This window comes from Armigeres subalbatus, chromosome 2, assembly GCF_024139115.2.
Source record: "Armigeres subalbatus isolate Guangzhou_Male chromosome 2, GZ_Asu_2, whole genome shotgun sequence".
NCBI lineage: Eukaryota > Metazoa > Arthropoda > Insecta > Diptera > Culicidae > Armigeres > Armigeres subalbatus.
The window spans coordinates 362,006,644-362,032,193 of record NC_085140.1 but is presented as its reverse complement, the minus strand read 5'-3'; the positions used below and the strand labels follow the sequence as shown (position 1 = coordinate 362,032,193).

Genomic DNA, 25,550 nt, shown 5'->3' with positions numbered 1-25,550 from the left:
AAAGCCTTCAAAACAGTTTTAGTTTGGTGATTTTAAACACGTACAATCTCGATCGTATAAATGAAAAGCACTTCATCGACAATGTACAGCCTTCGGCATTTTTCTTATTGAATAGTGAATACTTTCATTTTACTGGTGAATTCGGTTTCTGAAACCAGATCTTTTGCAACAAAGACGATCAGTCTTCTAGCTAAATTTATTTTGTTGCCAACAAGTTTTTGAATTTTTAAAGGGTAATGGCTGCGAATGATCTTTTTTGTCAGAAGTTACTGTGGTCTCCATCAAAAAATTCAAAGATCGCGCGTGTGCACTGTCAAATTATAACCAATTAAGTCAAAGAATTTTAATGAATATATTTCATTTTTTTGGAAATCTCAGTATCAACTTTCTTTCTCATCATATAGAGTGACCCTGATAAGAGCCGTTTTCTTTAGTTTACGTTTGTTCGTTACAGCAACCCAACGATTGTCCTAATCTTGCAGAAAATCACACTTTCTATCACTGAATGGCTACAGACACGTATCGCGATAAATAAATCTGCTGCAGCAATCACTGCCGACGGCCATGAAAAATTTCGTCTGTTCCTCTGTAGTTAGCCACCATCCTGGCTAGAGTCTTGCTCTGCATGCGGTTTCACTTGACAGCAAAGTCAAATTTCAATATCATTTTGAATTCAAAATATTTTGCTGTATGAAGGGCCAAAAATGGGGGTGGTGGACCTGTAAGCAGACACAAACCCACGGGAAAATGAGAATCTCTTTCCAACAGAATGATCCAATAAATAGAATAATAAAATTTGCAATACTTTCACGCTTTCAACGGGATGGTTTCTTTGAAGAAGGTCAACTGGTTAACAACTGTTGGAGATAAAAGTAATAGACGCGAACGGCTAATACTTTCATTCTTTGCCTCCTATTGGCTACACCTTCATTATCCAGTTATAGCATCATTGATGCCCTGATGCACCCTCCAACCCCCATCTTATATATTTACAGTCAAAGCAGTTATATTGTAAGGGAAATTAAGGAATGTGTAGAAAATATATGCAATAATGATCTGGCAGATAATTTAGGAAGGCCACTGTGCTCCAATACTTTACTATGAAACATTAATATCATCGTAAAATTAAGCTATAAATAACTACTTCCTGTAAGCACAACGTAATACGGTGGTGTTTTGGTTGAGAATACCGCTATCACTGGAACTCGGGCCTGTATTGGATAAAATAATCCCTGGCGGACGATCAGCAACGAAAACGCTGGTCTGCACATCTACTATCAGAATGTTCACGGGCTTCGTACCAAAATCGACGATTTCTTTTTGGCGGTATGCGAAGAAGATTATGATGTTGTTGTATTAAGCGAAACTTGGCTCGATGACGCCATACAATCAGCACAGCTTTTTGGACGCCACTACTCGGTGTTCAGAACTGATCGCAATCCTTTGAATAGCCGTAAAAACCCGTGGCGGTGGTGTACTAATCGCAGTTTTATCCAAGTGCAATTGTGCTCGTGAATCTGCTGTCATCAGTTATGGGTTCGTGTCAATATGCCTGGATTCATTGTCAGCATTGGGGTTGTGTACTTGCCACCTGATCGTATGAACAATCTTGATGATATTCAACGCCATCTAGAATCAATCGAAACGGTTAACTCCACACTCAGGGCTAACGACAAGGCCCTGCTGCTTGGTGACTACAATCAATCTGCGATTCGGTGGTGTTCGGCCGATAGTTCTCACCCGTCTATTGACTTGATACGTTCTCGCCTATCAGAATCCAGTTGCGCATTGTTGGACGGATTCAACTTTCATGGATTGACCTAGTTCAACTCTATCGTTAACTCAAATGGTCGTGTACTTGATCTCGTTCTGGCAAACGATGCAGTGCTGCCTAGTTGCGCAATACGCCCTGCTCTTGAACCGCTGTCGATTTAAACCATCCGCCAATAACCTTTGAGTCTGGACATGATTCGAGCAGTTATAATTTCCGAAAAGCAGATTACTATGCATTGAATGAAATGCTACTTGTAATGGATTGGGATTGCATCAATTCATTTGATAACGTCGACGATGCTGTGGATTTTTTCGCCGACAGTATCGTTCGTGCATTTGCTATCCATGTTCCGATTGTTGGACCTGCACGAAAGCCCGCGTGGTCCAATCACAGATTATGAATACTTAAACGTCGCCGTTCCTCTGCACTTCGTAGATACTACAATTATCATTCCACGTACAATAAGCAACAGTTCAATAGTGCCAGCAGTGTATACAGAAGTTATAATCAGTTTTTTTATTCTCGATTTATCAGTCGCACTCAACGAAATCTGCGTCTAAATCCCAAGCAATTCTGGATATTTGTTAGGTCCAAACATAACGAAGATAGCATTCCTACGTCAATGCAAACGAATGGTGTTTCTGCTAACAATCCAACTGACAAATGCGAGCTCTTTGCTGAACAGTTTAAGCCCTCCTTCAACGATTTTTCAGCTCCGCTATCTCTTGCCATCGAGGCTTCTTGTGACACTCCTCGTGATGTACTGGACTTAGGTATCTTTCCCATCAGGGATGAAGATGTGTGCCGAGCGATCCGGAAACTGAAATTTTCGTTCTGTGCTGGACCGGACATGATACCCGCTGCTTTGCTGCGCCGGTGTTCGAGTGCTCTTATTAAACCTTTATCAAAAATCTTCAATTTCTCACTTCGAACCAGAAAGTTTCCCATGCGATGGAAAGCGTCATACCTTTTCCCAGTTCATAAGAAAGATAGCCAACTGTGAGGTCGTCTTCAGTGTCTCGTACTTGACTGACTTTCAAGTCGTAGTACGAGACACTGAAGACGAGTCATGACGAGACACTGAAGACGACCTCACAGTTGAGGTCGAAATACGTATCGGCAAAGATAACAAATCTTAGTGAAAATAAATGGAAAATACTAAACTCGTCTTAGACGGTTGTTTTACATTGTTGTCAACAGTCTTGAAGACTACATTCAACTACAAATGCTTTTAACCCGTTTAGAGGGGTGTATCCATAAATGTCAGACAACAACATTTAGCAGAAAACGAAAACCTATCATCTATAAATACTGGAATTTGCTGTTACTGTCTGGTGCCCTTATCAAACCGCGGCTTAACATTGGGCGGCTGCAAGACGGTAGACTAGCCCAAGGATACGCGCAGCAGCTGGAAGTGGCATTCCCAACAGAAGAGCAGCTAGGCGCAGCGTCTCTTGAAGATGGCTGGAGAGATATTCGATCCGCCATTGGTAGCTCCGCAACCGCTGCACTTGGCACGGTGCCCCCGGATCAGAGAAACGACTGGTATGACGGCGAATGTGAGCAGTTAGTAGAAGAGAAGAATGCAGCATGGGAGAGATTGCTGCAACACCGCACGAGGGCGAACGAGGCACGATATAAACGGGCGTGGAACAGACAAAACTCGATTTTTCGGAGGAAAAAGCGCCTGCAGGAAGATCGAGACCGTGAAGAGACGGAGCAAATGTACCGCGCTAATAACACACGAAATTTCTATGAGAAGTTAAACCGTTCACGTAAGGGCCACGTACCACAGGCTGATATGTGTAAGGACATAAACGGGAACCTTCTTACGAACGAGCGTGAGGTGATTCAAAGGTTGCGGCAGCACTACGAAGAGCACCTGAATGGCGATATGGCAGACAACGTTGGCGGTATGGTAATTAACCTAGGAACACACGCGCAGGATATGCGACTTCCGGCTCCGAATCTCCAGGAAATCCAGGAGGATATCGGCCGGCTGAAAAACAACATAGCCCCTGGTGTTGACCAACTACCAGGAGAGCTGTTTAAACACGGTGGTGATGCACTGGCCAGAGCGCTGCACTGGTTGAATACCAAGGTTTGGGAGGATGAGGTTCTGTCGCAGGAGTGGATGGAAGGTGTCGTGTGTCTCATCTGCAAAAAGGGCGATAAGCTGGATTGTAGCAACTACCGCGCAATTACAACACAAGGTACTCTCCTAAATTTTATGCCGTCGACTAGCACCAATTGCAAGGGAGTTCGTGGGGCAGTACCAGGCGGATTTTATGGGCGAACGCTCCACCACGGATCAAGTGCTCGCTATTCGCCAAGTACTGCAGAAATGCCGCGAATACAACGTGCCCACACATCATATAATCATCGACTTCAAAGCCGCATATGATACAATCGATCGGGACCAGCTATGGCAGCTAATGCACGAAAACGGATTTCCGGATAAACTGATACGGTTGATCAAGGCGACGTTGGATCAGGTGATGTGCGTAGTTCGAGTTTCAGGGGCATTCTCGAGTCCCTTAGAAACGCGTAGAGGGTTACGGCAAGGTGATGGCCTTTCGTGTCTGCTATTCAACATCGCTTTGAAGGGAGTAATACGAAGGGCAGGGATTGACACGAGTGTTACGATTTTCACGAGGTCCGTCCAGTTATTTGGTTTCGCCGACGACATTGATATCATGGCACGTAACTTTGAGAGGATGGAGGAAGCCTGCATCAGACTGAAAAGCGAAGCTAAACGGATTGGACTAGTCATCAATACGTCGAAGACGAAGTACATGATAGGAAGAGGCTCAAGAGAGGTCAATGTAAGCCACCCACCACGAGTTTCTATCGGTGGTGACGAAATCTAGGTGGTTGAAGAATTCGTGTACTTGGGCTCACTGGTGACCGCCGATAACGATACCAGCAGAGAAATTCGGAGGCGCATAGTGGCTGGAAATCGTACGTACTTTGGACTCCGTAAGACGCTCCGATCGAATAGAGCTCGCCGCCGTACCAAACTGACTATCTACAAAACGCTTATAAGACCGGTAGTTCTCTACGGGCACGAGACCTGGACGATGCTCGTGGAGGACCAACGCGCACTGGGAGTTTTTGAAAGAAAAGTGTTGCGTACCACCTATGGTGGGGTGCAGATGGCGGACGGTACGTGGAGGAGGCGAATGAACCACGAGTTGCATCAGCTGTTGGGAGAACCATCCATCGTTCACACCGCAAAAATCGGACGACTGCGGTGGGCCGGGCACGTAGCCAGAATGTCGGAAAGTAATCCGGTGAAAATGTTTCTCGACAACGATCCGACGGGAACAAGAAGGCGCGTTGCACAGCGGGCAAGGTGGATCGATGAGGTGGAGGACGATTTGCGGACCCTCCAGACTGCGTGGTTGGCGAAGTGCAGCCATGGACCGAGCTGAATGGAGAAGACTTTTATGTGCAGCACAGGCTACTCCGGCCTTAGTCTGTTAATAAATAATAAAGAACATCCACAACCATAAACCTTTTTGGTATCATTTTTCCTTTGCAGCAAAAAGGCTCCTCGATTTGTATTGTTTAAGAAAACAAAAAAATGCCGAGAGCTTGGAAGGTAAATTATTTTCGATCCATTCTGGAACACGACTTACTTCGATCTGAATTTGTGGGGGCTCCAAAATATACAAAAAAGGTTGGTTCTGGTACATACTAATAGTAGGGGCCGCGGCCAGGCCCCCCGGACCTCCCTAAATCCGGCCCTACTTGTATCCAAAATGCAAACAAACATATTAGTCCCACGCTTTCATTATCCGTAAATGGTGCATTCTCCAGACCTAAATGATTTCATCATCATTTAAAAAAATTAGAAAATATTTTTTTTTATTTCTCGGAATACTAACATGTTATGTTCTACAAAGTTGTAGCGCAGCTTATTCTAATAAATTTTTCCAAAAAAACTTTTTCTGTAGCTAGTTGGCTGATTTAGAGCAATTTAACCTAATTGGATCAGGGTGTACCTAAAAAAACAGTATTTTTGATTTAGATTTCTCGAAAAAGTCGTTTTCGGGTAACTTTTAGAGTTAAAAAAAATGCAACTTTTGATAGGTAAATATGCTCAATATCTTTTTCCGATCAAAAGTTATAATCGTTTTCTGTCAAAATAACACTTTTTCAAAGGTTGATATCTCTGGTTAGGGCAGACTAAAAATATATGTTTACACGGCATTTGAATAGGCAATTTATATTCTTTACTAGTCGACCCTGCAGACGTTGTTCTGCAAAGTAGGCGGATTGCGCCTTGTGAATTGCCCATGCGGAATTCCCATACGGATCTTAATTTGAGTTTTTCAAAATTTACTCAACCTAACTCGTGATTTTCGCATGAGGAAATATTATATAAACCCGTCGGAAACGATAATGAAAATATTTGCTAAAGGAATGAAGAAAATCCATCCAGCCGTTTTCCAGTTATGCGGATACGAACACAGACCATTTTAGTTTTATTATATAGATGTCAAAAAAATGAAGATATGTTATTTTTTTATCTCAAGTTTTATCAATTTCATTAAAATCATGTTTCTTCAAGTAAATTGATATTACTCGACAATGGAATAAAATACAGACGATATTCTTGACATTCGTGAATAATGAAAAATATAAAATCAACCCGAGCTGGAGAAATTGGCTAAATAATGCCTAATTCTGTTATTGATACCATACTCTGTTATAAACTAGCCCTGCATACAGGGCTGGTAGCGACCAATGCCCCTCAAAATAGTGACTTTAGTGACCAAAGCTGACGAAAAAAGGGATCAAATAGTGACTTTCAGTTGCAGAAAAAGTGAACAAATAGTGACTTTCAGTTTCAGTTGCAAGTTTTATGAGACGAATTCAAGCGTTTTTGGGTCGAAGGAGATTTTTTTTCGTAATTTGTGGCGGAGAACAACTTTCACTCACCAACCACAATCTTATAATGAACTCAGAAGAGAAACGTAAATCGTGCAAGCTAACTTTTATCTACTCAGTTACTAAGTAAAATTGTATTGGTCGCTCTTTTTTTTATCCCACGGAAACTAAATATCAGTCAGTCAGTCAAAAGCAGGATTACTCAAAATTATTAGTAGTCCTGCTAGCAAATCAAATGTTTGTGCCACTGGAAGTGAACGAAACAAGGTTATCACAAGACCTGTGTTTCTTTCCCGAAAAATAATTTCTCGGCAAAAATGCGTGAAGGAATATTCTCTTCTCCTGAGAATGAGTGAAAATTACGATCATTGGATTAGCTGAACACCTACTTAAGAAAGATGCAGATTTGTCATATGTGCCATGGATTTTTTGGAATTGTTGGTGCAAAAGAAACAACAGTACGGATCGTTTTGGTAGAAAACGAAACAACGAGCCAGGGATTAAACGATTGACCTCCTGCTTATAATGCAGGATCATCGGGCTCGACTTATTCAAAAATTACCAAAAGCTAACGAATCTAACAAAATCTAAAAAAAAAATCACAATATTTCATATTTGAATCTTTTACACGTAAAAAAATTTAATGTTGTTTATTATTAATATTTCTAATACTTTTTTGCCAAAGCAGGCGCTTAATGACATGTATAAGAAAAAACTTATACATCGCATTAGTCACATACATTCGGAAACTTATACTTTTCATTAACTTATAAATGTTATTAGCTTTTTGATATGGGATCATTCATTAGGTGGCATAATGAAGAGTATAAGTATTTTCGAATGGTTTTTTGCCATAACATATAAGGTTATTTTTTTAAGTGTACATTTATGCCATTTAAAATGTATAAATTATCACCATAATATATTTTGTAAAGTTCTAAAATATTGATCGAAGTGGATGTTGGGAGAAAAAAACCGGCTTTTTCTCATGTTCTTGCAGCAAAACTACTATGGGGATTCCTTACATATTTAATGTACCTCCCCTCAATTCGATTGCAGTACAATCATAGATGCAAATATCATTATTTAGATTCAAAAATAATTATTTTTATTCCACCAAAATATCACGCGCTGCTGTCAAAAGTCGAATTTGAAAATATTCGGAGGGTATTGTTCCTTCTCCAAGAACTTGCTTTCATGAAAGTAGAAAAGTGCTCCCTGAACTTTTAAATATTTTTCCTCCAAAAACGCAGATTTTTCGACTTCCTTTTTTCGACAGCGCATGCAATCTTCAAAATTGGGGAGTCTTAATCCCCTTTAAATGCTATCTACTCAATAAATATTTTTTCGAGCGAACCCTTCATTACATCTATATCTACAAAAAAATTATCCGCTTTAGCACAATTTATATTTTCTTAAATTTTCTCGCCAATTTTATGTGTGACTAATGAGAGATCAAGTCACCTCATACTCGGCCAACAATTAAAAATCCAAATATCCTGAAATTGTAATGGAATGTAGGAATTTTTATCATTAAAACCAGGGCGAGAAGGCGGACCACTGGCTTTGGTTCTAAACTGTAAACAACAGTGGTTATTCTCTACCACCTTTTTGTTATGGCTAGGCAAAACACTCAATCATGCAGCAATATAACGATATGGTATGCTTGAGATACCTGCTTGATTATAGGGACTCGAAAAAGAATTTATTTGCAGTAACTGTGTTCTAAAACTGTGTAACTGTGTAAAAATGTTCGCATTAACGATTGCGCCCTAACACCGGTTCTAAGCTTCGATGCAGAGTACACGAGCTTTGTTCGCCAGTGACAGACGTATGAGGCCCTTGGTAAAAACAATTTAGCATACTGATGGCTTTGTACTGTGAAAAAATGATAGCATTTGGTCATTGTTGGGAGGAGTTGTTCAAATTTTTCGTAGCCGCTAAAAAAATCTTCAGGAGGGACAAAATACAGTAAATAATAGAGTAAATAAAAGTGTCAATCCAAAAAATAACTAGCCACTTAACGATCATTTGCCAAAGAGGATTTATTAGAAAAATACGCTAGTCTCCCAAGGGGTTAAGTCTCCCAAGGGGTCAAGTCTCTCAAGGAATCAAGTCTCCGCTTCCCTTTCTGTAGAAAGTCTGATAGTTAAAAACATCCAAATGGTCAGGTCTCCTGCTTGCATCACCATATTCATAAATCCTGACGTAAAACACCTTCAATTAGCTACTGGTGAAATGCCAATAAGAGCAGCGAGTAAAATGGCTGGCGAAGTTTCAGAGCAATCAGAGTTTTCCCAAGATCCGTAATTTCATTTCCGCCATGAACATCATCATCCGACGGATACATAAAGCTTCATTCATAAATCTTAGTCAATAGTTTCAAAATAGTTGAAAATAGTGACTTGTTGCAAGAAAAAGTGACTTTAGTGACTTGAGGTCGAAAAAAGAGACTTTTTAGTGACTTGCCCGAAAAAAGTGACCAAGTCACTAAAAAGTGACCTGCTACCAGGCCTGTAGCATAAGAGGTAAAATACCAAAGTGATAATACCAAAAATAATATGCTCAATACTTGAGCCATAACATACTCTGTTATTAGATTCTATTTCAATACCAAATGCATAAACAATTATTATTCATTTGGTATTGAAATACCTAAGCTTGTTATGCCTCAAGTATAAGTTTTATATATTATATTTTGGTATTATGTTTTTGGTATTATATTTTGGTATTTTACCTCTTATGCAAGGCTACATCATACCAATTTCTGTTATTGAGGTAGTCACTCCTGCTCGGGTACAGCTTTAACACTTTTCATAAGTTTTATCATTATCACCGTCATTATCAAGGTTAACAATAAAAGATGCATTTTCGGCCTAAAGTATACTTTTAAGCAAAAAAAAAGTTCTACAATGTTGTTATGGATACTTGGGCCCAAAAGATATTTTAGTTACTAGATAAAGATTGTCGCTTCGGTTTCCTTTGTTCTGCTGTCCGAAACATGTGTGGTACATACCTGTCAAATCGTATGGATTTTTTTTCTTTGACATTTAGCTCCCCTACCCTCGCCAGCAAAAGATGTTCCGGACAGCGACGACAACGACAATCTTTATCTATTAACTAAACTATTTTTTTTGGGCCCTTATTATTGAGTTATCGAAAAATAGGGTGGGCCATTTTATAAAAAAGTGGATTTTTTTTGCGGCTTAGTGACATAAAATGTTCTACAAAATTGTAGCTTTTTCCAATCAACTTTGCTATATAATTTTTTATGTAGCTCTCAAGCTCACTTGTTTAGAGCAATTTTACTTAGCAGTATTAGGGTGTCCCTAAAAAACAGTATTTGTGATATGCGCATTTAATTTTTAATTTTTTACGAATGTAACCTTCTGAATACTTTTGGGGCTTTTCAAAACGCTTGTTTTGCTATAATGACATCGTCTGTATCTTCTTCCGCTGTCGAGTTATGTCAATTTACTTGAAAAAAAACATGACTTCAGTAGAATATAAATTTGCTGCACCTTTTATTTCTAACTCACTTGCTTATCATTTAATTAATCTGCTTCTCTAATTCTGGTTGCTTTCAGAGTCAATGACGCGTCACAAGCAACATCGCTTGAATGAAGCCACTCGTTTAAAAACCATTCTACCGCATGGAAAACTTGACCAGTAATGGACCGCAAGAATGGAACAAAGATTCTGCAACCACAGTCGCCACCACTACAACCAGTGCCGCTACCACAGTCGATGGCCAAAGGATCCAGATCAGCGGCAGCAGCAGCAGCAGCAACAACAACGCGTCGCAAACTGGCCGTCAAAACAAACACCCCCTCCGGCCAACAGCAACCATCTTCGGGCGAGCCACACCCACAAGCAGCAAGATTGTAAGTCCACGTGCCTCTTGGTGAGGAGCTTGAAAGTGTATAAGCATAAACGAAAACAGCTGGGGAATAAGATGCGGATGATTAGAGTGAACAAGACGAGGACCAGTATATAGTAGGGGAGGATGGTGTTAATCACCCAGCAAGTTTTTTGACTGATTTCGATACAGAGCAAGGGCACACTTGACGAATTGGAAAAATTAGGGCTTCATGAAAAAATGAAGGATTTTTTAAGCTAATAAGTTGCACATGTTTTACCCGATTTTCATTTTTTGTCACCAATTGATTGAAAATTTTCCTTAGCTTCGATATGATCAAAAAAAATCGATTTTCAATAGTAAATTGTTGATAAGGCAATTATACTTGAACACTATCTCCACCCGTCCTACTACAGCAAATATGGTTTTGACCTGCCCGATTCGGTTATCGAGCCCTACACAAATTATATCGTACTGTAGGTATATGTACATCAATGTATTATTATTCTGCTGCATTTTTGAAATCCTGAATAAAGCTACCAAAAACGTTATTTTAATAAGTTTGGTAGACGAAATTCCGTTGAAGATTCTAAGCGTTATAATTGCATATTACATTTTCTCTCCGGTGCATTTTAGGCCATTTCTCTACGATATTTTTAAACTGAGGATGAAGCGAGAGTGTGCACATCGAACGCTTTAAAACATCGCATCACAAAGTCATGCCATACCGGTTGCATAGCACGTAGGCTGTGTTCAAGTTTCTTCCATTTGCCCGCCTTGCCGTGTTCAGCGGGCTTATGTACGTAGTGGAGTCGGCTACTAAACTCATACTGCAGCGATGCTTTATTTGCATTTGAGCTTTTCCTACTAGAAGTAGCTAACAAAAATATAATGCACCCAAAAGAGAAGTGTGTTGTTGAAAATTTGCTAGCTTTGAAATACATTGTAGTATTGATAATATATGTGGTAGGTAGAACAATGTCAAGCATAACGCAACATTTTATCTGCGTCGTAGCCTGATAGTCAACATTTACAACATAAAAACAACAGTCAAGGAAAGTAATATTACTATAGTTTGACCCTTTTCATAAAAATAAACGGATGGTTTTAAATTATATTTTATGAAAAGATTCAATATGGGTATATTTGAATTGAAATAAATTCGAACTTCGGGTGTGCACATTTGACAATGACAAGCTTCGAGCCAGTCTTCTGGTTTAGCTATACTTTCAACTTGCCTCACCTAAGCCTAAAGCAACTGATGCAACATCATCAGCAGTTCTGCTAGCACCAGCATTCCTACCAGATAGCTACAACTTTGTCGAATAACGATGCACTTTCATCTGCAGGGACAGAGTCATTGAAGGCTGCAACAGCACCAACAACAACGGCTGCGGCACGTCGAAGATGGAAAACGCGATGCAGCCTACATTCGTGAGTATTCTGAAAACTGGGGAATAAGTTGTAAGGGTGGTATTCATTGTGATAAATTTGATATGTATTATCATTGGTTAAAATTCGATCTCCAAGTACGAAAATTCAAAGTAATTTATCTTAAACCATAGCAGCAGAATGTCTGTTTTTGTGTATAATTACGATTTTCCAGAAGACAACTACACACAATCTCACAAATCAATACGCTTGCAAAATCCTGATACAACATGGAGATATTTATGTTCATGCTAAATAGCAACTACAATATAAATCAATGATAAAATTATTTTATTAAAAGTTAGAAAACACATTTCGCCCAAACTGTTGCATACCGTACATCATCCCGAACATTCTCCCTCAAAGGAAGCGCTTTTAATTAATATAAATTCTTGCAGGCTTCCGTTCACCGTCCTCGACAGATAAGCACAATGGCAGCCATCAAACGGACAGGTTCCGGCTCTGGCAGGGCGGATCTTGTGCTACTGCGGCAAAAATATGCCGGAACAGAAGTTCACTTTCGTCAGGAATCATCCTTGGCCCTCATGACAGGAACTAGAAGGCCTGATTCAATGAATGAAAACAATGCCGGAATATTTAATCAACCTATTCAACTACCGCTGCCCGTTCAAATACCCGATCCGTATGCTAATTCAGTTCCACTCCATGGGCAGGCTCCCATGCAGAGGCTTCCCAGTCAATTGCAAACCCAACCGCCACTACAGTTCGATATGGCACTATCACAAAAGGCTGATTATCTACAGCGACAGCAGCAGTTTCAAATCCAGCAAACGAACAGCGTAAAGCATGGTGGCGTAAATCAAAAACACTTGCCAACCGTGTCCCATCAGACAGGCTCGGCAATGGTTGTGACCCGACTGCCAAAACAGCACCCGAACTACAAAATGGCACCCAAATCGTTGAACGACATTTACGAGAAGCACTTGTTGAGTCAAACACAGTTCGACGGTGGTGGTTCCGGACCATCATCGAACAACCCCGTACTTATTCAACCGCCGAAAGAGACCACCATCCATCGGATGAAATCATCGCTGTCGATGGTAGCGCCGACCGCCAGCGGCCACCAGGCGCCATCCAATCAGACCAATAAATTGTCCAAAGACCACGGTCCGGTTAATTTATACGAATCGATTCGAGGCAATTATCATATCTATGAAAAAATTGATCCAACCAGTGTGACGGCGGCAAAACGCAGCTCCCGAGTGGAGCAGTATGTGCGACCTCCGCCTCCACTGCAGCCGCGACCAAAGTCACTTCCGGTTGGAGCCAGCGCTGGTGCTGCGGCCAATCTGTTGTCTGCTAGTCAAGTGACCCAACGTGTTCCGCCGAGGCCGTCCTCTGACATTCCGTACAAACTCACCAGTCCGGATGTTCTGCGGGCTATGAAGAGCCCTATCGGAGCGGGTCTTTCGCCGATTTCGGAAAAACCAGCCACTGCGTTCTCCGCCATTCCGGTCTATGGCGGTGCGGGCACCGCACCGGGTGGTGGCGGGAATGCACATAAATCAGTCATTACGGCGGACAAGATCAACATTGCCCTGGAGACGGCGAAAGCGCTCGCAACGGCAGCGTACATCGAGAGGTAAGTTTTTTGCTTTTGGGTGGGAATATTGTGGAATTTGATGGTGCGACAGTTGAGGGGCCCATAGAATCGTATATGAAAAGGGCAGAGTAGATCAACGTCAGATTCGGTTTCCGTTTGATAATGGCACTTTGGTGAATTATGACTTGAGATTGTAGTTACTAAAAAAAATGGAGAAAATATGGTTAAACCTTGGGTTGAACAAAACTATTTAGAATATCCAGCCTAGGCCGTAGGACTGAAAACCTCCCAAATAAAGAAAAAAAAACTGTTTAGAAGGATAGAAAACGATCAATAGTATGCTTATTTTGTTATGGTGCAAAAATGGTAGATCTAGAATACAGTAAACTTGACGCTTGATATTTACATTATCGTATATATGTTCAAAATGGAACACCATTTGTTTCAGAAACCTTCTATGACAATAATCGAGATTAACATTTAATTGTAGTAGTGCTACGGTTTTTAAGAATAAACTTTTCCATTTACACTATTTACGACTAGTAGAGAACAGTATTAATATTATGATAAAGCAATATATTTTTGGTAAACAGAATGTATCATTTTGAAGAAAACAATGTGCTATTATCTTTAAGTATTGCAACAATTTGACGGAGCCTCGTTCGCTGTAAAAAGTTGAACGGAACTCCAATGCTTTAAAAAGTAATCAGATATCACCACGATATTCTCTGAAGAAAAAGTATGCGAATTTGTCAACATTTTTCTCGGCAACGACGCGAATCGGCTTGATAATTTTTTATCCTTACTTTAGTTCTAGATTTTTTGTTTGTTTCTAGTTTTTTAAGTGTTTTTTAAAAGAATTTTTCTATTTTTTTTTTCAGAGTAAGAAATTTTCTAAATTTTCACAGGAAATTCTTTCGAAAAAAAATCTTTCAGATTTCCACAATAAATACTTTGTAGTTTCCGAAGAATATTCTTTTGATTTTTTATTCTTTAAGATTTCCTCTAAATTCTTTTTCCAAGTTAGAACGAAAATGTTTCCAGAATTTCTTCAGGATTATGTTTTTTATTAATGAGCATTGTTTAGAATTTCAACATGAAACTCTTTTAAGGCATTGTGGGGTTTGAGTAAGTAACCATCAACGTGTGGTTGTAAATCAACATCTTAGCGTGTCAATCGATGAGCAGCAAGCCATGACTCGGCCTCTTCTCGTCAGATCTCCGTGGCGGAGCGCTGCTGTCATTGCTTTTCGCTCCGGCCATTTGGGTCCACACATTTTGGCGATCCTGCCAGGTTTTATCTTTGGATCCTGATGCTGATTTCAAAAGGTGAGTTGAATTCAAGTGGTTAATGTGTTAAAATATTCGATGGTTTGAGAAATACAAGGCAGGTGGCTTGCATCCATAAAGCGCGTTTAGAAGACTACTGAAAAATGGATTGTGGTGTGGAAAATCACGAAGCGCGTCTGGAAGACCGCTGGGAAATTGTTTACGGTTTAGAAAATCATAAGCGCGGCTGGAAGGCAGCTGATAAATTGATTGTCGATTGGAAAATGCGTGTCTGGAAAACTGCTAGAAAATGGATTGTAGTTTAGAATATTGCAAGACACATCTGGAAGGCTGAGAAAAGGGTTGATGATCATGAAAATCCCAAGGTCGTGGAAACATTAATTTTTATTAAAATAAATTTAGTTTGAAATGTATACACTTGGAAGCTTCAGTGAATATGAAACTACCAAATACGCTACTTCTAACGAAAACTGAGAGATATGAAAAACTTTTTGGAAGTTTACTTTGGAATTCACTGACTTTGTAGCTATAGCGGATCAGGTATCCGAAATTCACGAAGTTAAAAAACGTTTCCACCATTCACAAAGCTATTAGTTTGGAGTTATTGACTAATAGTACTAGTTAGCAAAAGTCTAAAATTTGAATATGATACCTCATTCAAGTATGATATCTCTACGAAATTGTACAAAAATATCATTTTCTAAGCGATTCAACATCGATATGTTGAAGGTCAGCTTGATGGTGTTATAAACACAAGGCTGATAATTGGATTAAAGTGATTATACAATGAAGCCAGAAATCGGCCATTTTGTAAACCACGTGCTTTTCCATTTTTTTTTCAAGGGCACGAGATGAAAGAACCATGACGCGTATGAGGCTGAAATAATGGTAGATCTTTTGCTTAGTTATGCTGAACAATCATAATTCGAGTTTCGGCACTGTACGAAAACTATTAGGGGAGATGCGGTCAATATGCGCCCCCTAAGCAAATCTCTTAATTTAATAATGATTTTATCCGAAATAATGTAATTTCGAAGTGTTTATCCATAATCTAGCATATCAGTCATTACATTATTGGTCCAACAACTTTTAGGAAAAATCAACAATATTGCAAGAAAACGATTTTATTCCAAAATAATGCATTTTCATTGAAAATGAACGACGCTGGGTAATATGCGCCGCCCAAAAATGATAATCAAAATATTCCAATATTTTTCACTGAAATAGTCACACTATTTTGCAAAAGATAAGTGTCAGTCTTATATTTTAAGGTAGTCAATATTTTAGATTATAATAAAAAAGAGGAGAAAATATTTTTTGTATGTGAAGAAAAAGCATTGTTGACATAAGCTCCGAAATTGCATCGGAAAGAGTCAGAAAAACTTTTTATTTTTTAAAATTTAAACACAGAGTTTTCGACAAAGTTTTTTTACGTAACGGCTTACAAATGTTTTTGAGACAAAATTTGGGGTAATAACCAAGAAAACGTGGTGGCGTATTTTACCCAACCGGCGCATTTCATACGTATCTCTCCTACGCCAGATTTGGAGTTTTGGAAATGTATGTAGATAAACGTTTGGTGAATTTGAAATTTATCACGGGATTCATTCTATAATCACCTTAAATGGACGGAAGTAGACGTTTAGATTATTGCTACAATTTATAATGTTTCTTGAGAGATCATTGATTATTGCTTTCGACTGTGATTGATTATTGACGACGGTATTTTTCGGCTCTTTATGATAAGCTAAAACGGGTTTTGCGGGTCCGACGTTTCGGTGTTTATTACACCTTCTTCAGGGATTTCTAGAACAAAACGCAGCCTTTAAATCCCTGAAGAAGGTGTAATAATGTAAACACATAGTTGACGATAGTTGATAGTTGACGCAAAACCCGTTTTAGCTTATCATAAAGACTGAAAGAGCCGCAAAATACCGTCGTCAATCTTGAGAGATCAATATCATAACACTCGTTAACATTTAAACGATACAATCTAATAACTTCCATATCGTTGTTCTATGATTTTTTTCTTTTATTCATGTGAATTTTTAAAATTTTTAGGTTCTTCACTCTCAAGTGGTCGGGGTTCAGCCAAACCGCACCAAGCGGCATTTTGACTGACTTGTGATATTTCGTTCGCAAAAGGAAAATGAAAAGTATTTCATGTCAATTCATGTATACATTTATTGTAGAAGATCCTCAGCTATGGCGTTTAGCGATGTCCGATGCGATTTGTGATTAAATGAATCAGTTACACGAAAACTTTGGGAAAAATATTGGCGCTTGGTGTGATTTGGCTGAACCCCGACCAAATGTTCTGCGATTGAAAATCGTGGACAAGTTTTTTTAGAGTTCAGTTTTCAAAGAAATTCATCAGTTTCTCAAATGCAATATGTTCAATGTTCGGTCTCGCTGACTAGAATGCACTTTGTCTTCGATGCATTCACCACCAGTTCAACTTTTGATGCTTTACGTTTCAGGCGGGTGTACATTTCTGCCACCTTTGCAAATGCTCGGCCGACAATGTCCATGTCATCCGCGAAACAAATAAATTGACTGGATCTGTTGAAAATCGTACCCCGGCTGTTACACCCTGCTCTCCGCATGACGCGTTCTAGCGCAATGTTGAACAACAGGCACGAAAGTCCATCACCTTGTCTTAGTCCTCGTCGCGATACGAACGAACTGGAGTGTTCGCCCAAAATCTTCACACAGTTTTGCACACCATCCACCGTTGCTTTGATCAGTCTGGTAAGCTTCCCAGGGAAGCTGTTCTCGTCCATAATTTTCCATAGCTCTACGTGGTCTATACTGTCGAATGTCGTCTTGAAATCATTGAACAGATGGTGCGTTGGGACCTGGAATTCACGGCATTTTTGAAGGATTTGCCGTACAGTAAAGATTTGGTCCGTTGTTGGGCGGCCGTCAACGAAGCCGGCTTGATAACTTCCCACGAACTCATTCACTAATGATGACAGCAGGGTTCGTATTGCTCACTCAATCTCAGGAGCATATGATTTTCCCTCACGAAAGTTTTCGGGGAGAAATCGCTTTTCGGGAAAGAAGAATAGCCTGGAGAGTGATAACAATTTTTCGCTCACTTCGATTGCCGCTAAACGTTGGTTTGCTCTTTTTCTTTCATATTCGAATCTTTTCGTGGCATCATCAATGCAAATGGTAGTAGCTTATGTGGAACAAATAACTTAACGCTTTCATACAGATAGCGTGGTGGTGTAGCTAAAGTAAGCGCATCCCCACAGCTATTATTGTTACTATTCTGGGTTCGAATCCCGGCGCGGCCATACAATTTTGTAATTGTTCTGCGATAATTCTCGCGAAAAGTGAGTGAGAGGTAAAAGTAATGAAACGAAAAAGGATTTTCATATAATAGGCAAGATTTTCGTTCATCTTCCAATGCTAATTCTAGAGAAAAGATTGATGGGTGAAAGATGATCCTCAACATAAACAACGAAACAAGATTTTCCCTTGGCTCGAAAAAACGCTTGCTTTGGTCTCATTGAAACGAAAAGTCGAAACCCTGGATGACAGACGTCGGAAGATCATCTGGGATATCACTTTGTAGGCGACATTAAGGATGGTGATCGCTCGAAAGTTCTCACACTCCAGCTTGTCGCCTTTCTTGTAGATGGGGCATATAACCCCTTCCTTCCACTCCTCCGGTAGCTGTTCAGTTTCCCAGATTTTGACTATCAGTTTGCTAGCTTTTCCGGGCCCATCATTGGTCTTTAGCTGTTGGATGGCATCCTAAACTTCCCTCAAGGTGGGGGTTGGTTGGCTTCCATCGTCCGCTGAACTGACGTAGTCATCTCCTCCGCTGCCTTGACTTTCACTGCCTGTACTCTCAGCGCCATTCAAATGTTCCTCGTAATGCTGCTTCCACCTTCGATCACCTCACCACACGTTCGTCCGTCAAGATGCTCCCATCCTTATCCCTGCACATTTCGGCTCGCGGCACGAAGCCTTTGCGGGATGCGTTGAGCTTCTGATAGAACTTGTTATATCGTAATCATTCCCAACGTAAAATGAGAGAATGAAGCGTTTTATCATAGCTTTTCGGTAGGAGCTGCCCATCCGATTTTGCTTTGTTTTCACACATGTATTCGAGTGCGCTAGACTTGTTTTCATGTGATGATGCTAAGAGGGTTTTCCATGGAATTCATAAAGTTTCGCTAGGACATTTTTTAATCGCTTTCAATTTTAAATTCTTGAAGACCAAAATCTGATGTTACATAAGGCTACCTTCGAGCGTCAAATCCTATGAAAAAAATATTGTACTTTTCTCTACTTAAAATACATATGAAGCACCAGAGCTTTAACCCTGGACGTCATCTCGAAATCTTCTAAATTTAAATCTATAAGCTGCATGTATGAACTCGGTATTAACTATAAGCGAGAATATTTCTTAAAGCATCGACAAAAATCAAACAACCACGAATGTTGTTCTGTCTGTATCAGTAAGTTTTACAAAAATTCAGACTGCAATTCGCATAAAAGTTTTCCAATTGTATTGTTTCACATACAAAACGAATTTTGCTCAAAAAATAGAGCAGGAAAAATAAATCTTTATTTTGATTTTCAAAGCAATAATTTAAAATAATTCATATTCTTTATGGCAGTTGAGCCATAAATTATTGATCCCAAACACTCCTATCTTGATCATTTCCATTAGCTTCCTTTAAATCGCGCCGGAGCGCATCCATTTATTTTACATACGGCGGTTATTCAGCTCTGACAAAAAATAATTATGTCACTCTGGTTAAGTTTTTTTTTCTGCGTAATCAAAATAAACAAAAAGCAATGAACATACAACTGAAAGTGCGAATACTTCATCGGTCAAGACAAAACCATTCACTTAATTAGGATACTTAAGTTCTGTAAAACATCTCAAGGAAGTTTAGCAATATTTGAAGATCTCAGGCGCAGAAATATATGCACTGCACAGGTATGTATATCAACAAACCTCACATAAACAGCCAAAAAATCAAAGATACAAATACAAAATTGTTTTGTTCAAGTGATTGACACTTTTTAATGATCCATGCGCTTCTATTTGACACCCAAAAAATGGCGTTGAAACAGATTTATTTTGAAAACTCCATAAAAAGCTTATCCGCGACCGCCCGCCCTGCATCCTTATCTTCCTCCTTTAAACTCCTCCTCTTGGACAACCTGAGCGTTCAATTCTCCTATGATGATTTTAACGTTGTGGCGTGGGCAGCTGTCGTACTTACGTTCCAGCTGCGCGTAGAATGCGTTTTTATCATCATCAGTGCCTTCGGAGTGTGGGCTTTGGACGCTGATTATGCTTTAGTTTCAAAACCGGCCTTTGATCAACAACCTGCACATTCTCTGATTGATCGCAGCCTTTGTATATCGCCCATCACTATAAAATCTGTTCCCACCTTGTGTGTGTTGCCGCAGCTCTAGTAGATGGAATGATTACCTTCAAAAGTTTGTAGCAATGTTCCCTTTCAACGAACCTCCTGCAGCGCTACGATGTCGAATCCACGGTCCTTGAGCACATCGACGAATATTCGTATACTCCCGATGAATTTGAGAGATTTGCAGTTCCAAGAACCGAGTTTCCAATCGCTTTTCGTCGCAGTAGTCCTCGCCGATTGTACCGGTCCGTATTCTTTCGCTGATTATTCGATGCTGATTTTTTTAAGCGCTGGCTTGCATGGCCTGACACCAATCCCCTAAATTTCCGGTGAACCGTTTTGTACAATTATGCTTAGAGTCCCTTGCTATCACTCGGGCGATGATTAGCCGCTCCTAACATAGAGAACAAATGCTCGATCAGATTTGTACCCCGGAGAAGAGCAGCCCCTCTCCCCTTCTCCTTGTGAGCATACGACCATATCTCCTGCCGGGATTGGCTACTCGTTCTTCCCTAAGGTCGATCAGCATCACGAGGAGGTAGGGCTAGGAGTTGCTGGGTAAGAGGCTAAGGACCGCGAGGTGGGGTCTATTTCATTCCTTCAGGTACGCGAAGTACCAATGGTACGCTTTACCTAGCATTTGCCGTGCTTTTAATTATTGATTGAAATTAGTCATTTTTTGAATAACCATAATGATTTGCAAGATTTCTCTTGTTAAAGTGATGTGATGTTTCACCCGAGCTAATAGTCATTTAAAATGACTTTCTCATAAATAAGGCTTTTTTATAGCCCATTCGGTGATTTTGTTTTAATTTATCAATCGTGCTATTGTGTGGGATATAGAAAGGATGAATTTCCCATAATTCAGAGCAATTTCCACTCAAGACGATGATCCACCCCCACATTTTCCGAACCTAATGCTTCCTGTGTGATGAATTGGATTCTAATCCTACAAATCTTCGAGAAAACAAATAGCGCATGCATCCACCAAAGACGCTCAATGATGTTCACCACTCAGAACAACTGTGTTTATTTTCTCGCCATAGAGTGTCTCAAAATAATGCTCTTCCGCCTTGTTTAGCTGATGCCCGCCGCCACTTCCAAAGTCAACCCAATAAATAACATAAATGTTTCCCATAATGAACCAACACATTCGGTTCGATTTGTTTCTTAGGCAGAGAACGCATCGTCATCATCATGCTTTCCCTGTCTCCCTGAACTGCTTCTGGCGATGCTTTGTTTGCTTACCAGCGCTTCAAGGTAACAAATATTTAGTGTCTAAGCAATCTTCCGACATGTAACCAATCTCCAAGGTAAGATATTGTAAGCCCGAACGTAAACCTGCGTCTGCTCAGGAGGGGGAAGATGCAATGAATGGGTGTCACCGCGCATCAAGTGACTTCCCTACACAAAAGCCACAAGCCGCATCAACTTGTAACTAGCGAAAGGTTCTAATTTCGGAGTGAAATTAGTTACGCCAACAAAGCATCAAAACATACTAAACACAAACGACATGCCACAATAAATTTACACACTCTTCAGTTTCGGATTCAATTAGGCGCTTCCTGCTCCCCTTCTGTGTGTCATCCCGTCTAGTGTGAATGCATCTCACACAGTTCTGAACTGAACCGCATGTACGTTGATATTTAGCGGTATGCGATATCGATATTGATGTGAATCCTGATCGACAACACTTGTTGTAACTCAACAAGGGTCTTCACAGTGTTTTAAGTAAGAAATACACTTTCCTGTCAATAATAATTATCAATAGTGGAATGACAATAAACAATAAGAGCCTGAATCCATCATGGAAAACGCAGAAATCTGATGAATTTGTCCTGAAATAAAATCTTGAATACAATGCACACACGTTGCATACCCCTAGCAAAGATAATGAAAACAAAGTCAGATCTAAGTTGAAGAGATCTTTCCACCAACGAAGCCGACAAAATCTTCCACCAAGGAATGCCTGTGGCGAAAGTTTTGATTCGGTTTCTCAAATTTGATGGGAACCCAGAGAGATGCTGTCTAGCGGAGTGGGTGTAGAACAGCCTGATGGAAATCGCTTTTCCATCAGGCCAGGCCGTTTGTTTCTCCATAGACTCGGTTCATCGGAATGGAATTTGGACGCGTTTGAGAATTCGTTGCATGGTTGTTGGTGAAAACTTTAGGTTTGATGGAGTTGTGTTGATTGATTTCCCAATGCGGTGCGGAATAATTTCTTGAAAGTTGTCTGCAAAGGTGAAAGAAGATTATTCATTATTTATAGGCATAATTCTGATTTAAACGCTTCACAATCGAGAATTTATTGGATTTGAAATTTCTGCATAACTCCAAACATATGTTTGCGAATATTTGTATGATTGCATATAGCGGAACTGTGTCGGCTTGCAGTCCATTATAGGTCGTAACTTCATAAAAATATTACCTTCCACTGCTGATCTTCGGTTCAGCAAATAATAACGCATTTATTCTTTGCACTTCAATCCTAAGTAAGATCTTATTAAGAAAGTGCTAATAACAGATGACAAAGAAAAACGACTCCCATAAATCATAAGTTTTAATTGGTTGGCGACACGATTCGGAATACCGTTCCAGATCAACTTTTGTACATATGTTTATCGTAGTGTAAAAGTGTAATGTTTTTAAAACTATGGAAATTCTCACTTTTGTGAAAGAAGTTCATTGTCGTAGGATACTTCACAAAGAAAATTATAAGGGTTGTGTACACATACGGACATGACCGTACAATATAAACTACATACGTAAAACATGATGCATTATCCAATATTTTTGACATTCCATTAATCAAATACGGAAACAGTAAGGAATTTCACCTGGTTATGTCCCAAATAGAAAGTGACAAAACAAACATATCTCTCTTCTTCCTCTTCTTTCTTTTTTTTTTTGATGACTGAAAAAGCCATCTGGTTCCGCTGAAAATGTCATTTTCGGAACGGGTAATTAAACCTTTTCTAACAAATGACTTTTTCAACAAAAGGATGTGTTCGGTCGAACGTCATTTTTGTTCATATCTTCATATAACATTTGCAGTCAAATGGCCCTTTCTTCCGAACATCCAGTTGGCTAAACGACATTTTCGTCCGAATGACTCAAGCGGCCAAATTACCAGTTGACCATTTCGGCCAGATGGGTTTCGGCCTAACGGTTTGTTGTGCCGAGGGACATATTCGGACTAACAACTTTCGACCTTTCGTGGCCATGATTTCCAGCCTTTTCTACCAATCGACCGGCGAATTTTTCGGCAAAATGATCGAATGTCTATATCGGCCGAATAACATAAGCTAAAAAAATTCGGGCAAATGCCCATTTAGGCCAAAAGGCAATTTTGACCAAACAGCATTTCAAGCCCAATGACCTATTCGGCAAGACGAATTCATCGGGCGAATGACGAAAAATTCTCTAGAGTTTCAACGAAATGTTTTGGCATAGCATAGCATAGTTACGGTGTCCTTCGTAGATTGGTCACTAGTGATACTCATGTTTTTCTTTTGAAATCCTTATTCAGTTTGCTATCAGAAATCAAGGTGGGTGTGGTCCTTGATTTCAATCAATGATACTTACTTGATACTTGATGGGCTAAACCTCTTCGATAAACCTACGCCGAATGGAGTATCCTTCTCCACTGGACTCGATCCTGGGCCAATCGCTTCCAGTCGCCCTGAACATTGAGCACCCTCAGGTCCTCTTCAACTGCAAAAAGCCATCATGTACGCGGCCTCCCATGAAGCCTGCGGCCTCTTCCGGGTTCTCTACTAAATATTATCTTCGCTTGACGTTCTTCCGGCATACGAACAACGTGACCAGCCCACCGTAGTCTGCTGTGTTGAATAAGCTTAATAATATCCAGCCCTTTATACACCTGGTCCAATTCGTGATTCATGCGGCGCCGCCAGATACCGTTCTCCTGTTTACCGCCGAGTATTGTCTGCAAAACCTTACGCTCAAACACTACGAAAGCTCTCCGATCAGCCTCCTTTAACGTCCATGTTTCATGGCCGTATAAAGCCACCGGAAAAATCAGAGAAGTATACAGCGCGAGTTTTGTTTTCGTTTGCAACCTACGGGACTTAAGCTGGTTACGAACTCCGTAATAAGCCCTATTTGCAGCAGCAATACGCCTTTTCACCTCGCGGGTAACATCATTATCGCACGTCACTAATGTTCCAAGATACACAAATTCTTCTACCACTTCAAATTTTTCATCATCCAGCACCATTTCGCTACCACCACCACTAATGAACCCACGTTGATTGCCAGCGACCATGTACTTCGTTTTGCTGGTATTGATCATGAGTCCAATCCTACCTGTCTCCCTCTTAAAAGGCACAAAAGCCAATCCCGATAATATCGATATCGTCCGCAAATCCCAGGAGCATATGCAGCATATGATTTTTTGATAATGGTAACGCTGCTTTGCATACCAGCTCTCCTAATCGCTCCCTCGAGCGCTATATTGAACAGTAGATTCGAGAGTGCATTACCCTGCTTTAATCCATCTAAGGTAACAAATGACGTCGATATTTCATCCGCAACCCTTACACTTGATTTCGATCCGTCCAACGTTATAAGCCGTATCAGTTTCGCCGGAAAACCATGTTCAAGCATAATTTGCCGTAATTCATTCCGTTTCATTGAATCGTATGCCGCCTTGAAATCAATAAACAGATGGGGCTAGGGACAAAAGGTCGAAAGACAAAAGGTCGAAAGGACAAAAGGTCGAAAGACAAAAGGTCGAACGGACAAAAGGTCGAAAAGGACAAAAGGTCGAAAGGGACAAAAGGTCGAAAGGACAAAACGTCGAATGGGACAAAAGGTCGAAAGAAACAAAAAAAAATAAGAAGACGAAAGGGACAAAAGGTCGAAATAGACAAGAAACTGAAACGGAGAGAATCAATTTCGCACCAGAGTTGGCCTACACAGTTGGCAAAAACTCTGCTATTTTATTTTACACAATGATTAACAATTAAATAAAATTAATTTAGTGAGTACTACTAATAGATGGATGTTTTAGTTTTCAAAATGTCACTTTGATTTGTCAAAATGGCGCATGCCGCACATCAAATACACCGGCGTGTATTACACGCAGATGTATTTCAAATACACGCGTCTGCGTGGCTAAAGCGTTTTAACAGATTTAAATGGCATTTAGAAAACCTAGATATCCATCTATTATTTGCACTCATTGAATGAATTTTATTTAGTTGTTAAAAATAGTGAAAAATAAAAGGACAATTTTTTGCCAACTGTATAGAACAACTCTGTCTCGATCTATACAAGTTTTATTCATTTCCAAATTCAACAATCTATTTT

The 25,550-nt window shown here is 40.0% G+C and overlaps 1 protein-coding gene across 1 annotated transcript in view; it reads left to right on the top strand.

The window, feature by feature from the left end:
• LOC134212997 (kinesin-like protein CG14535) overlaps positions 1-25,550 on the top strand; it is a 501,209-nt gene that overhangs the window by 134,515 nt on the left and 341,144 nt on the right. Inside the window, exons 4-6 of the mRNA XM_062691425.1 lie at positions 10,258-10,554; positions 11,879-11,963; positions 12,359-13,563. Coding sequence (XP_062547409.1) covers positions 10,343-10,554; positions 11,879-11,963; positions 12,359-13,563 — 1,502 coding nt within the window. The 5' untranslated portion in view covers positions 10,258-10,342. The remainder of the gene's footprint in view (positions 1-10,257; positions 10,555-11,878; positions 11,964-12,358; positions 13,564-25,550) is intronic.